General features: G+C 41.6%; 1 protein-coding gene across 1 annotated transcript; it reads left to right on the top strand.

Moving 5' to 3' along the window:
* The first annotated feature begins 6,500 nt into the window (after positions 1-6,500).
* Positions 6,501-11,943, top strand: LOC106583514 (acidic mammalian chitinase). The gene is made up of 11 exons (XM_014167786.3): positions 6,501-6,584; positions 7,066-7,098; positions 7,326-7,587; positions 7,792-7,848; positions 8,699-8,864; positions 9,085-9,209; positions 9,361-9,484; positions 10,357-10,539; positions 10,702-10,818; positions 11,016-11,148; positions 11,376-11,943. Exons 2-11 carry the CDS (start codon positions 7,074-7,076, stop codon positions 11,621-11,623), a joined length of 1,440 nt encoding a protein of 479 aa, XP_014023261.1. The 5' UTR covers positions 6,501-6,584; positions 7,066-7,073; the 3' UTR covers positions 11,624-11,943.
* Positions 11,944-13,612: the final 1,669 nt, after the last annotated feature.

Here is a 13,612-nt window from a genome sequence, read left to right as displayed (position 1 = left end):
TATTACTGTGGTTCTATTTCAAACCCATGTTAATGTATGCAAATTGAAAATGGTTATAATTCAAAAATGTTAAATATTATAAAACATCTGAATGCAGGCTATCTAAGTTGGATAAGACTGAACATCTCAATATTAGTCTTGCATTGATAGCTTAAACTGTGTAAGAGCAGTGGAGAATCCAAATACTTCCCATTAAAGCCTGTGCACCTTTTATTAACATTTAAAATGTTGGGTCAGTCTGTACATTTGGAAGATGTTTAAGCACTAGAGCGAGCAATTATTGATAATAATAATATGAGTAAGAAATCTAGAATTGTGCATGCACACCTAATACAGACTGAAATAGCTTGGTTGGATGAGTGTCCACCCCCCTTGTAATAGCAATCCTAAATTAGCTCAGGTGTAATCCCCTTCAAAATCACACACCAAGTAAATTGGCCTCCGCCTGTGTTAAATTGTAGTGATTCGCATAATTTCAGGATACAATTGTTTAAAAAAAAAGATCCCCCTTTATTTAACCAGGTAGGCTAGTTGAGAACAAGTTCTCATTAACAACTGCAACCTGGAAACAATTCCTGTTGGTTCCCTTTTCTGGGTAGTGAATTGCAAAGCAAACACTCAACCATGAGCTCCAAGGAGCTTGTAAAATAATTCCGGGACAAAGTTGTGGAAAGGTACGCACAGTAGCCTGAGTACCAATCTCTTTAGCTAACATTCCACTCCTTGTCATTGTCAAAGAGACTAGCCTTTCGGCAAGCTCAACGTTCAATATGCAGCTGGATTTACGGCGCAGTTGCTAATTGGTAGTTGGAAACAACATTCATATTTTCCATGTCAACGTTACGGAACATCACAAATGTGGCGCAATATAGAATTTTAAGAACAACTATACAATACCGTCACGACCTGCTGCAGTAATTCCCTTGTGAGAAGAAAGCGTCAATGCAAGATCATGTTGTTCAAAGTGATTAGAGAGGACTCCGTAATGAGAGAGAAATAATGATATGGCAAATATTCGCCCACAAGATTCAATCGAGCTGCGTTTTCTTCAGTTGCATCACATTAATGAGAGGAAAGAAACGCAAAACTGGCACCTGTCATCATTCCTCGCATCATGACTTGCTTACACATTTTTAAAAGACAGGCCACTTTAGGAAACTTTCTGAATGGACATAGAGAGAATTAGTGAACACACACACACACACACAAACACACACACACACACACACACACACACACACACACACACACACACACACACACACACACACACACACACACACACACACACACACACACTCACACACTAAAAGGAACCATCAATCAAAGCCACCAACGCACCTCAGACACACACAAATCATTTCTTCTTTCCTAAAAATGTATTCGGACTCACCTTCAATTCTTGGCTGAGGTCCATCACAAAGTAAGCCTAGACTGCGGTATAGCATAATGTTAAAATAATTTTGCCTATCAAATTAATTGACAAGGAACGTTTAAAGGGTGAGAGAGAGACAGCTATAGTATTACTAGAGAAGTTGGTTACTATGTAATTATTATCCCAGCTTCTGCCTTATTCCAGAAGGAAGATTTCCATGGGATTCGCTTTTTCCAAACTGCCTCCCATAATTCTTTATTTGTTCATTAAATTGAGTCTATGCCGGAAGCCTGGTGGTTTTATTCGGTAGGCGTGAAGGTATTTCAACATCATGTCCACATGATAAAAGGCTACAATGATCACTTGCGCCTGGCTGCCAATATAGGTGTCCCCATAGGTCTAATATGTGATCAAAATCATTCATTTCGAGATCCACGTTAGACATCCCTCCTAATGAAAGGCCCCCCATCCTGCTGATGTGAGCTGCTGGAAAGTGCACTTGATATTTGTTTATGGATGAGAAAGTGAACTTCCCATTTCCAAAAGGAGCTCAGTTGGGAATTGGAAATTCTGTTTTGTGATCTGTTTGTCCATGTCAACAGCCGAGGTTTCATAAAATAGGCCTAGGCACTAAATATTTTGGAATTGCACAATTATTTCAATGGACGCGTTTGGCGATGTTCAGCTTCAATTCATTGGCACAAAACATGCGTCAGACAAAAAACATTTTTGTCTCTGGGTTGCATAGCACAGGTGGTCACCTAAATTCACTGTAGTAGGCTAGGCCTAATATACAGTTGAAGTCAGATGTTTACATACACTTAGGTTGGAGTCAATTAAAACTAGTTTTTCAACCACTCCACAAATGTCTTGTTAACAAACTATAGTTTTGGCAAGTCGGTTAGGACTTGTGCATGACACAAGTAATTTTTCCAACAATTGTTTACAGACAGATTATTTCACTTATAATTCACTGTATCACAATTCCAGTGGGTGAGAAGTTTACAGACACTAAGTTGACTGTGCCTTTAAACAGCATGGAAAATTCCAGAAAATTATGTCATGGCTTTAGAAGCTTCTGATAGGTTAACTAACAACATTTGAGTCAATTGGAGGTGTACCTGTGGATGTATTTCAAGGCCTACCTTCAAACTCAGTGCATCTTTGCTTGACATCATGGGAAAATCAAAAGAAATCAGCCAAGACATCAGAAAGAAAATTGTAGACCTCCACAAGTCTGGTTCATCCTTGGGAGCAATTTCCAAATGCCTGAAGGTACAACGTTCATCTGTACAAACAATAGTACGCAAGTATAAACACCATGGGACCACGCAGCCGTCATACCGCTCAGGAAGGAGACGCGTTCTGTCTTCTAGAGATGAATGTACTTTGGTGAGAAAAGTGAAAAGTGCAAATCAATCCCAGAACAACAGCAAAGGACCTTGTGAAGATGCTGGAGGAAACAGGTACAAAAGTATCTATATCCACAGCAAAAGGAGTCCTATATTGACATAACCTGAAAGGCCGCTCAGCAATGAAGTAGCCACTGCTCCAAAACCGCCATACAAAGCCAGACTATGGTTTGCATCTTCACATGGGGCCATAATGACCATAATGATGGCCATAATGACCATCGTTATGTTTGGAGGAAAAAGGGGGACGCTTGCAAGCCGAAGAACACCAACCCAACCGTGAAGCACGGGGGTGGCAGCATCATGTTGTGGGGGTGCTTTGCTGCAGGAGGGCCTGGTGCACTTCACAAAATAGATGGCATCATGAGGTAGGAAAGTTATGTGGATATATTGAAGCAACATCTCAAGACATCAGTCAGGAAGTTAAAGCTTGGAAGCAAATGGGTCTTCCAAATGGACAATGACCCCAAGCATACTTCCAAAGTTGTGGCAAAATGGCTTGTGGACAACAAAGTCAAGGTGTTGGAGTGGCCATCACAAAGCCCTGACCTCAATCCTATAGAAAATTTGTGGACAGAACTGAAAAAGCGTGTGGAAGCAAGGAGGCCTACAAACCTGACTCAGTTACACCAGCTCTGTCAGGAGGAATGGGCCAAAATTCACCCAACTTATTGTGGGAAGCTTGTGGAAGGCTACCCGAAACATTTTACCCAAGTTAAACTATTTAAAGGCAATGCTACCAAATACTAATTGAGTGTATGTAAACTTCTGACCCACTGGGAATGTGATGAAAGAAACAAAAGCTGAAATAAATCATTCTCTCTACTATTATTCTGACATTTCTCATTCTTAAAATAAAGTGGTGATCCTAAATGACCTAAGACAGGGAATTTTTACTCTAATTAAATGTCAGGAATTGTGAATAACTGAGTTTAGATGTATTTGGCTAAGGTGTATGTAAACATCCGACTTCAACTGTAGGCTAGCATATGAAAGGTGGATTAATAGCCCAGCCTATGAATTAACTTCTAATTTACACATCTCTGTCTTCAATGTTCCCTTCTTGCACAATTCATGCATCTCCGCTGGCATCTCCACTGGCCTCTCTCTCTTCCATCCACTCTTCCACTCTTCCTTCCATATCTCTTGAACCAGCAGCCTCCCGAACAGGCAGGTCAGTATTTGACGTCCGTCCATGTCTGAGGGTGTCGGGAGAGGATGTGGAAACTGGCCACTAGGGGCAACAGTGAGTGCTTTTACCTTCAAGTAGGTTTCGGTTTTGTTGGGTGTTGTGGACAGGGATGGCGGATAGGCGGTAGCATCTGGCTCTGGTTCAAAAGGTTGCATGTTCAAATCAAGTGATAGAAAAGTATCTGCCTCTGGTTCTGAAGATTGCATGTTCGAACCAAGCAATATCATGTATTTGGGGATACATTTTTTTAAAAGCCTATCCCTATCTCAGGGCTAGTATAGTTTAATATTAAAACGAAAACATTTTTAATGTTTCATAATTTTTTTTTATGAGGATGATCCTGCCCTTCCTCCTCTGAGGATCATCCTCATAAAAAAATAAAAATAATTAAACATTAAAAATGTTTTTGTTTTTAGATTAAACTATACTAAATCTTTTCATGTCACCAAAAAATGTATTAAATACAGGATTTTGCAATGGTCTACAGTATTCTCAGCAGCACTTTGTAGGGTAGCACCATGGTGAGTAGTTGACACAAAGAGAAAGACTATAGTTTGACAGTTCTGAACAAATACATTTCTTCAAAATTAAGGAGAAGCAAGAGAGAGCGGGACAGAGAGAGAGAGATATTTGGTTATTTTATTTTTTTAGAAAATGCAGCTACCTAGTTTAGCCTACTAAAACACCCTGCTCAAACAGAGAGGGATGGTATGTTAGCTAGCTGGCTATGGCTATCCAATACTGGAACACTTCCAAGTCAAGGTAAGCTTTTGGTTTTATTCATGTATTGCCAATGGAGCCTGCCGGTGTAATTGCTAAACTGCTTATGCAGCTAGCTAGTTTAGCCTTCTCAAACAGCCAAGGATGCTATGTTAGCTAGCTGACAGTGGTGTAAAGTACCACTTACTACTTATTTTGGGGGTATCTGTACTTTACTTTACTATTTATATTTTTGTCAACTTTTACTTTCACTACATTCCTAAATAAAATAATTATTTTTTACTCCATACATTTTCCCTGACACCGAAAAGTATTCGATACATTTTGAATGCTTAGCAGGATAGGAAAATGGTTTAATTCACACACTTATCAAGAGAACATCCCTGGTCATATTGCCTTTGATCTGGTGGACTCACTAAATGTAAATGCTTAGTTAGTAAATTACGTCGGAGTGTTGGAGTGTGCCACTGGCGATCCATAAAAAAATATCAAAAAAAAATACAGTTTTGTATTTTTATTATATACATTTTTTTTTCACTATAAATTTTGAAAATATTTTTCCCTTAAAAGTGTGCAGTATGGTATGTAGATAAGTAGGAGAAAAATCCTTTAAATTTAAATGCATGAATCTCTGACTTACTGATCATATATTTTTACATGCACACCAATATCCCGTTATTATTCGGGATACTCAAGTATTCTGTTTTTGAGTTGATGCATATAAACATAATTTCCTGTTTATAATAACCCGAAAACCTTGTATCCCGGCTATGAGAAACCTGGATAAGGTGCCTGGGATATACTGATCTTAGAGTTCAAAAAGTAGACTTCCTGCACAGTTCAATCCACCATAATAATTCAATAATCATTTATTTTGCTGATAGTCCGTACTGGACCGTATAGCCTATTGGCTTAGGCTACTTTCACAACAAATGTAGATATTTTTCTGATTACAGTTTTAAACATTTGGCATGGCATATTATAACTTCTGACATATGGAAGGCCATTTGTTTGTCAACTATAGTTAGATACATGCAGATTCTCTTCTTTCATAACATGTTGCCCTTGAACACAAAAAAAGTAGAATAAGGTCTTACATTGATATAATGAATGCATTAGTAAAATAGTTAACATTGGTAAATTTGTCTGTTTCGTTTAGGGACCGGGGAGTAAACGCAATGACTTCAAAACAGTAGAAAGAAGCCTACACGTTTCTGATAAGACTTCAGTTTGCATTGGGTGCATATTTCATGTGGTTGAAATACTGTCTGCTTGCGTAGCAGTGTCAAAGATAACTGTTACACACATATTAAAATGTTCTCAAGAGATGCTTAAAGAAAGTAATCATATTTCTGTTCCAGAGACAAAATGAACATGTGTTATATCATTTTACTGCAACAAATGCATAATTCTACAGTAATTAATATTTTATTAGGCTACATGTGAGAGGTTACAGGACTACAGTCAGTGTCCAGATTTCAGTTACCATTCCATTTAAGCCATATAAACTTAAATTAGGAATATTTTGTTTATTCATGGTTACAGGAATACTTGTAAGAGTATGCGCTACTATCCGGAATACTGTGCACGTGTAAACGTGGCCAATGACACAGCAACATTTGAAAACAAGTTCAAGGCGGTGTACTTTCTATAGGCACTGTGTCTTATCTGTCTTGTTTTGCATTTCTCAGCTGAGTACTGTGCATTACCTGGCATGCGCCTGTCATAAATACATCTCCACCCAGTCCAGACCATTCTGTAGTTATCTTATCTGATTGTATTGCAATCATTTTATCAACCCCCCCTCCCATTTGGCCACATAAACTATATAAAAGGACAGACTAAATTTCTCATCATTGGATCTTTCATCATTGAAATTCCCAAGGTAAGCTTGGAAGGAAACTCTGAGAGCTGACCGTTTATTCTGTCATATATTGACCAATGATTCATTGTGTAATTGAATGAAAAAACCTTTGATGTTAGTTGCTATTTTGTTTTAGTTGCTAGACACTGTTGCTTTTAATGCTATTGCTAAATTAGTTTACTAAACATTCTAAGTATCTAAATGTATTAAGGAGAGTCAGTGAATGAACACATGTAATGCTATAATTTCAATAATGTAGGACATGTTGTTTAGGTCAGTACCATGCACAGTACAGTTGGTCAGGTTTATTTATTTAATGGGGAGATAGATATGGGTAGTTTATTGTTGTGATGTAGTGAGCAGGTAAATGTTTGACACCTTGCATCAGTTCCATGCTGGCATAACCCACTGTAAATACCAACTGTAATCATTAATATCAGATTCAAGATTAATTAATGAATCTCTCTCCTCTCTCTCTCTCTCTCTCTCTCGAATCAAACAGAAGTCAAGATGTCTACACTGACAATCTTAGCAGGTGAAAACATACAACTCATCCACTACGACTCCATAGTTTACATCAAGCACAATCACTGCCCTTTGTTGTCTAATAAAAGGATATGCTTTGACAAATGTTTTTTGGGCTATTTACACAGGCATTTGCTTTGCCTTTCAAAACTGCACTATCACATCAGTGCACATAAAAGTTATTCTCATGAGTTACTCATGTATTGACCTCAGATTTTTCTCTCTCTCTCTCTCTAGGCTTGTGCCTGGTGCTGTGCCAGTTGGGCGCTTCCACCTCAGTGTCCACCACAGCTGCAGCCTCTCCCAAGATGGTGTGCTACTTCACCAATTGGTCTCAGTACAGACCAGACAAAGGGAAGTACAAGCCCGAGAACGTGGACCCCCACCTGTGCACTCACCTGATCTACGCTTTCTCCATCATCAACAGCCGCAATGAGCTGGTCACCTACGAGTGGAACGATGATGTCCTCTACAAGTCTTTCAACGCCTTGAAGACCAAGTAAGTGGCTCGCTTCACAACTTATTAGTGTTGGTGTTGAATGAGGAACTTAGTTTCCCAATTGTCCAGGATATTTCATTGGTGTTGTTATTCATTTCTCTGAACTGGGGCTAGTTTTTAGCAGCCACTTAGATTTTTCTATCTACTTATATCCAAAATTGCTGACTAATCTCAAACCCGCCTTTTTTTGCCGTCTCTCTGCAGGAACCCTCATCTTAAGACTCTGCTGGCTGTCGGAGGATGGAATTTCGGTTCTTCCCAGTAAGTACCTTCCTTAGTCATGCCACAGGGCTATGAAACACACCATACATTTGGCTTAAACAACCATGCTTAGGTTTAGAGTACATCTTCAACTGTGCCTACAGTATCGTAGTGATTGGCGGAAAGGGCGGCAAACCGAAGGGTTGCTAGTTGGAATCCCTGAGCCAATAAGATCCAATATCTCTCGATGTGCCCTTGGGCAAGGCACTTATCTCTAATCGCACCAGGGTTGCTGTTAATAATAGCAGACCCTGGCTGTGACCCCACTCCCTGAGGTTGTTTCAAGAAGAGTTGGGATATGCAAAAAATACATTTCCAATTCACACATACATATTAATACACACGTGTACATGTGTGAAATAGCTGAATTTAGATTGTCTGGATGTATGTTAACTATACTAGGGGACCTGAAATTACACAACGATCATGTTTTACAAGCAAAGTGAAGATAAGATGCTGTTCAAAGTGCTTTTGATGAAGGACAATGCCACACGTTTGTGTTGTCAAGATAACTTTCATCATGACTATCAGTACTATATGACTACTGATATCTGTACTAATTTACTTTTAGCACACTTTAGCAACCATAGTGTATTATATTAATGCATTGTGATAAAACCTTGATCTTCTCTCAGGTGTTCCATCATGGTGTTCTAGTAGTAAACTGAGTTAACCCAGAACGAAAATCTCACCTAGTTCTGTCAGATGCTCGATTTATGTTTACGTAGTTGGTCCATGAGAGATTAGCTAGTAGTATATCTGTGGAAGTGGAACAGTAGTAGGTAGTATTTAGAAACCATATGGTGTATTGTAATACAGCCTTATGATAAAACTTTCTTCCTCACCTCAGGTTTTCCATCATGGTGAGCAATGCTGCCAACCGTAATACATTCATCCAGTCATCCATCAGCTTCCTGAGGACTTATGGCTTTGACGGGCTGGACCTGGACTGGGAGTACCCTGGAGCCCGAGGGAGCCCCCCAGAGGACAAGAAGAGGTTCACTCTGTTGTGCCAGGTCGGTGTGGCACCTCCACTACAGTTATTAGTCAATGGAAACAATGTAGATAATGGTTTGGATTTATTAGTGCTTTTCCAATCATCCAAAGAGCTTTACGAAACTGGGTGCATCCTATTCATATATTTTCCCAAGCTCGTATGGTTTCCCATAATACATCTTTACCGTGTATCTCCAACCCTTTCTGACCCATGATGCTTTGTGTATGTTCCTTTTACAGGAGCTCGTGGCTGCCTACGCAGCTGAGGCCAAGTCCACCAGCAATTCACAGCTCATGCTGACTGCTGCCGTGTCCGCTGGAAAGGGAACCATCGACGCTGGATATGAGATTGCTGAGATCGCCAAGTGAGTCTAGAGGCCATTTTGAATATGAATGTTTCCAGCAGTGTTCCAACAGTTTTTATAGTGAGCTCTGGAGCTTTAGAAACAGCTTCCAGGTGCCATTTCTGATCTCAATAGTTATAGTTTATGTGTCTGCTTGTGTGTGTATCTCCAGGTCTCTAGACTTCATCAACGTGATGACCTATGACTTCCATGGAACTTGGGAGCAATTCACTGGACACAACAGCCCACTCTACCGTGGTGCTCATGACACGGGAGACCTTATCTTCTTCAACACTGTAAGGAAAGATTCCACACAAACTGACAGAATGCTTAGCAGTGTGTATAATGATACTTTTGTAGTGACTAAACCTGTAGAAGGAAGAAAGTAGTAAGTTTAAACCCTTCTCATTCCAACCATCTTCATGAAGGCAAATAGATTTCATACATCATACAGCTTTACCGATGATATTTACTTATCGTGGTATAATTATGACATTTGCTACGATGATAAAGAAACACCATAGTGCCGCTTTACTTTTGAGGGTTATTCTACAACAGGGATGGGACTCAGTCGGCACCCATTATTTATTTATTTTTTGGGGGGGGGGACTCAGTCAGGGTCTTAGAATACAAGAGGTGCAATTTTGATGTTTGGTTGTGCATCAGCAATCCCTTAATTAGCCCATGTCAGCTGCATTTGTTATAGATTGGTAAGTTAGTCTAGCGGCCAGCTATCTAAACTTGTAGTAATCATGGTCGAATTACCGACCGGGGTAATCATCTGTTATCACATTAAACACATTAAACATTTGCCTCCACCTTTTTTGGAAAATGTGTAGAATTGCAGTAAATTAGCTGTAAAACTTCAAATTTTTATCTCCACCCCATGGCAAGATGAGTAGAATTGCAGGAAATGTTTTCTCTTTGTTGTCACGAGGGGGGCCGCTAAAATGTTTTGCTCACAAGGTGGTGGGGTATGGATGTGAGTACGCAGACCCACGAGCCACTGCGGCCCCTAATGATGAGTTCCGTTTTTTTGTGGCCCCATCCCCATCAAAGTTGCCCATCCCTGTTCTACAACAATAAATGCCCTAGCACTGCTGAGGTACTTGCTATATTTCTCACCTCTCTCCCCATCCCCCCCTCCATCTCTCTCTTTCTCTCTCAGGACTACGCCATGAAGTACTGGAGAGATAATGGCACCCCAGTGGAGAAGCTGAACATGGGCTTCGCCTCCTATGGTCGTACCTTCCGCCTGACATCATCTGACACCGGTGTTGGAGCACCAGCTAGTGGCCCCGCCTCCGCTGGGCCCTACACCCGCGAGGCCGGCTTCTGGGCCTACTATGAGGTGAGAGCTGGGGGCCAAAACATTCAAACACTCAGGACCAAAATGTTAAGCAAAGTTATATATTTGTTTTTCATTGTTATTTCAAGAATGCAGTACAAAAGGGTGATTTCATTTGCATGATGATTTCACAAAACAATCTCCCGTTTCATGTGTTTTGTTCAGATCTGCACCTTTGTGAAGGGCACAACAGTTGAGATGATTGCAGACCAGATGGTTCCTTATGCCTACAAGGGCAATGAGTGGGTTGGATTTGACAACAGGCAGAGCTACGAGACCAAGGTCATTTTCAACTCAACATTTACCATAATACTAATTTAGAAAAGAAGACATTCTTGCTCAGTCATTAAAGTGGTAAACAAAATATCTGGTACGATACTTAAGGTTTGTGAAAACTTGGGTGACATAGCCTCTAAATATATACCCTTTCTCTCTCTGTCTTTGTCTCTACCTTTCTCTGTCCTCATTCAATCCCACAGGTCCGCTACATGAAAGACAACAAGTTTGGCGGTGCCTTCGTGTGGGCCCTGGATCTTGATGACTTCGCCAACCAGTTCTGCGCCGAGGGTAACCACCCTCTGCTGGGACATCTGCGCAACCTTCTTGACATTGGTAAGTCTGACGTTTCAGTGAAGGAACAAACTTGATAATCCAAAACTCAACTAAAGTGTAATCTGAAGTGAACCAACTACTGGACCAGATTATCCCACTCTGGAGGGGGTCACTATGATAAATGCAGTCAGATTAAATAATGTCCAGACATTTCATCACTGTTTCATCATCTCAGCTCTGTTCCTCATGGTAAAACCCTCTCTTCTTTTCTCTTTCCTTCCATCCAGAGCTGCCCCCTCTGCCCCCTACCACCACCCCCAAACCTGGCTCAGTCACCACCACACGCCCCACCACCACACGCCCCACCACCCATGCCCCTGGGACCGGCTTCTGCAACGGCAAGCCTGATGGCATCTACGCCAACCCAGAGGACAACAGCTCCTTCTACATGTGCGCTGGTGGCATCACTAACCTCAGCAAATGCGGCAGCGGCACCGTCTTCAATGATAGCTGCAAGTGCTGTGTGTGGCCTTGAGCGTGTTGTGAGGGAGTGAATTTATGATTTGTGATTTTAATTTCAGATCCCCATTAGCTGTTGAAGAAAAAACAGCTATTCTTCCTGGGGTCCATTAATATCGTTAATGCTAAAGCTAACACCAACTTTGTATTTACCAACTTCAAGTGTTACTGTGCTGAAAAAAAGGTTTTGTGGAAGAATGATTTCTGTAGACAATAGTTGAGATGGATTCAGTTGAGTCTTGCACTTAGTTTAGTAGTAGTGGAAATTGGTTGTTTTGAATGTGCATTTTACTTTAGATTAGAAGCATATGAATAAAACATTTTTTTCCTGCTTTATCTTCTTGTATTTTCCCTGTGTTTGACATGGTTTTAAAAACTTTTCATTCTTACCCCTACAACATATATTACCTTGAGGCTACCTTTTTTAACATTGGACCTTTGTGTTGCGATACTTCTACAAACCCAAAGCCATTTAACTATACTGCTCAACACTAAAATAACACATCCTAGATCTGAATGAATGAAAGAATCTTATTAAATACTTTTTTCTTTACATAGTTGAATGTGCTGACAACAAAATCACACAAAAATAATCAATGGAAATCCAATTTATCAACCCATGGAGGTCTGGATTTGGAGTCACACTCAAAATTAAAGTGGAAAACCACACTACAGGCTGATCCAACTTTGATGTAATGTCCTTAAAACAAGTCAAAATGAGGCTCAGTAGTGTGTGGCCTCCACGTGCCTGTATGACCTCCCTACAACGCCTGAGCATGCTCCTGATAAGGTGGCGGATGGTCTCCTGAGGGATCTCCTCCCAGACCTGGACTAAAGCATCCGCCAACTCCTGGACAGTCTGTGGTGCAACGTGGCGTTGGTGGATGGAGCGAGACATGATGTCCCAGATGTGCTCAATTGGATTCAGGTCTGGGGAACGGGCGGGCCAGTCCATAGCATCAATGCCTTCCTCTTGCAGGAACTGCTGACACACTCCAGCCACATGAGGTCTAGCATTGTCTTGCATTAGGAGGAACCCAGGGCCAACCGCACCAGCATATGGTCTCACAAGGGGCCTGAGGATCTCATCTCGGTACCTAATGGCAGTCAGGCTACCTCTGGCGAGCACATGGAGGGCTGTGCGGCCCCCCAAAGAAATGCCACCCCACACCATGACTGACCCACCGCCAAACAGGTCATGCTGGAGGATGTTGCAGGCAGCAGAACGTTCTCCACGGCGTCTCCAGACTCTGTCACGTCTGTCACATGCTCAGTGTGAACCTGCTTTCATCTGTGAAGAGCACAGGGCGCCAGTGGCGAATTTGCCAATCTTGGTGTTCTCTGGCAAATGCCAAACGTCCTGCACGGTGTTGGGCTGTAAGCACAACCCCCACCTGTGGACGTCGGACCCTCATACCAACCTCATGGAGTCTGTTTCTGACCGTTTGAGCAGACACATGCATATTTGTGGCCTGCTGGAGGTCATTTTGCAGGGCTCTGGCAGTGCTCCTCCTTGCACAAAGGCGGAGGTAGCGGTCCTGCTGCTGGGTTGTTGCCCTCCTACGGTCTCCTCCACGTGTCCTGATGTACTGGCCTGTCTCCTGGTAGCGCCTCCATGCTCTGGACACTACGCTGACAGACACAGCAAACCTTCTTGCCACAGCTCGCATTGATGTGCCATCCTGGATGAGCTGCACTACCTGAGCCACTTGTGTGGGTTGTAGACTCCGTCTCATACTACCACTAGAGTGAAAGCACCGCCAGCATTCAAAAGTGACCAAAACATCAGCCAGGAAGCATAGGAACTGAGAAGTGGTCTGTGGTCCCCACCTGCAGAACCACTCCTTTATTGGGGGTGTCTTGCTAATTGCCTATAATTTCCACCTGTTGTCTATTCCATTTGCACAACAGCATGTGACATGTATTGTCAATCAGTGTTGCTTCCTAAGTGGACAGTTTGATTTCACAGAAGTGTGATTGACTTGGAGTTACATTGTGTTGTTTA

Source organism: Salmo salar, chromosome 22, assembly GCF_965601325.2.
Source record: "Salmo salar chromosome 22, fSalSal1, whole genome shotgun sequence".
In the NCBI taxonomy this organism is placed as follows: Eukaryota; Metazoa; Chordata; class Actinopteri; order Salmoniformes; family Salmonidae; genus Salmo; species Salmo salar.
The sequence above is the reverse complement of the archived record's forward strand: the minus strand, read 5'-3'. Positions and strand labels throughout refer to the sequence as shown.

Excerpts from the sequence above, each read along its gene's own strand:
- LOC106583514 (XM_014167786.3), top strand. The coding sequence starts at position 7,074 with ATGTCTACACTGACAATCTTAGCAG. Across the intron at positions 7,849-8,698 it reads TGGAATTTCGGTTCTTCCCA|GTTTTCCATCATGGTGAGCA; the intron begins GTAAGTACCTTC and ends TCCTCACCTCAG. Across the intron at positions 10,540-10,701 it reads GCTTCTGGGCCTACTATGAG|ATCTGCACCTTTGTGAAGGG; the intron begins GTGAGAGCTGGG and ends TGTTTTGTTCAG.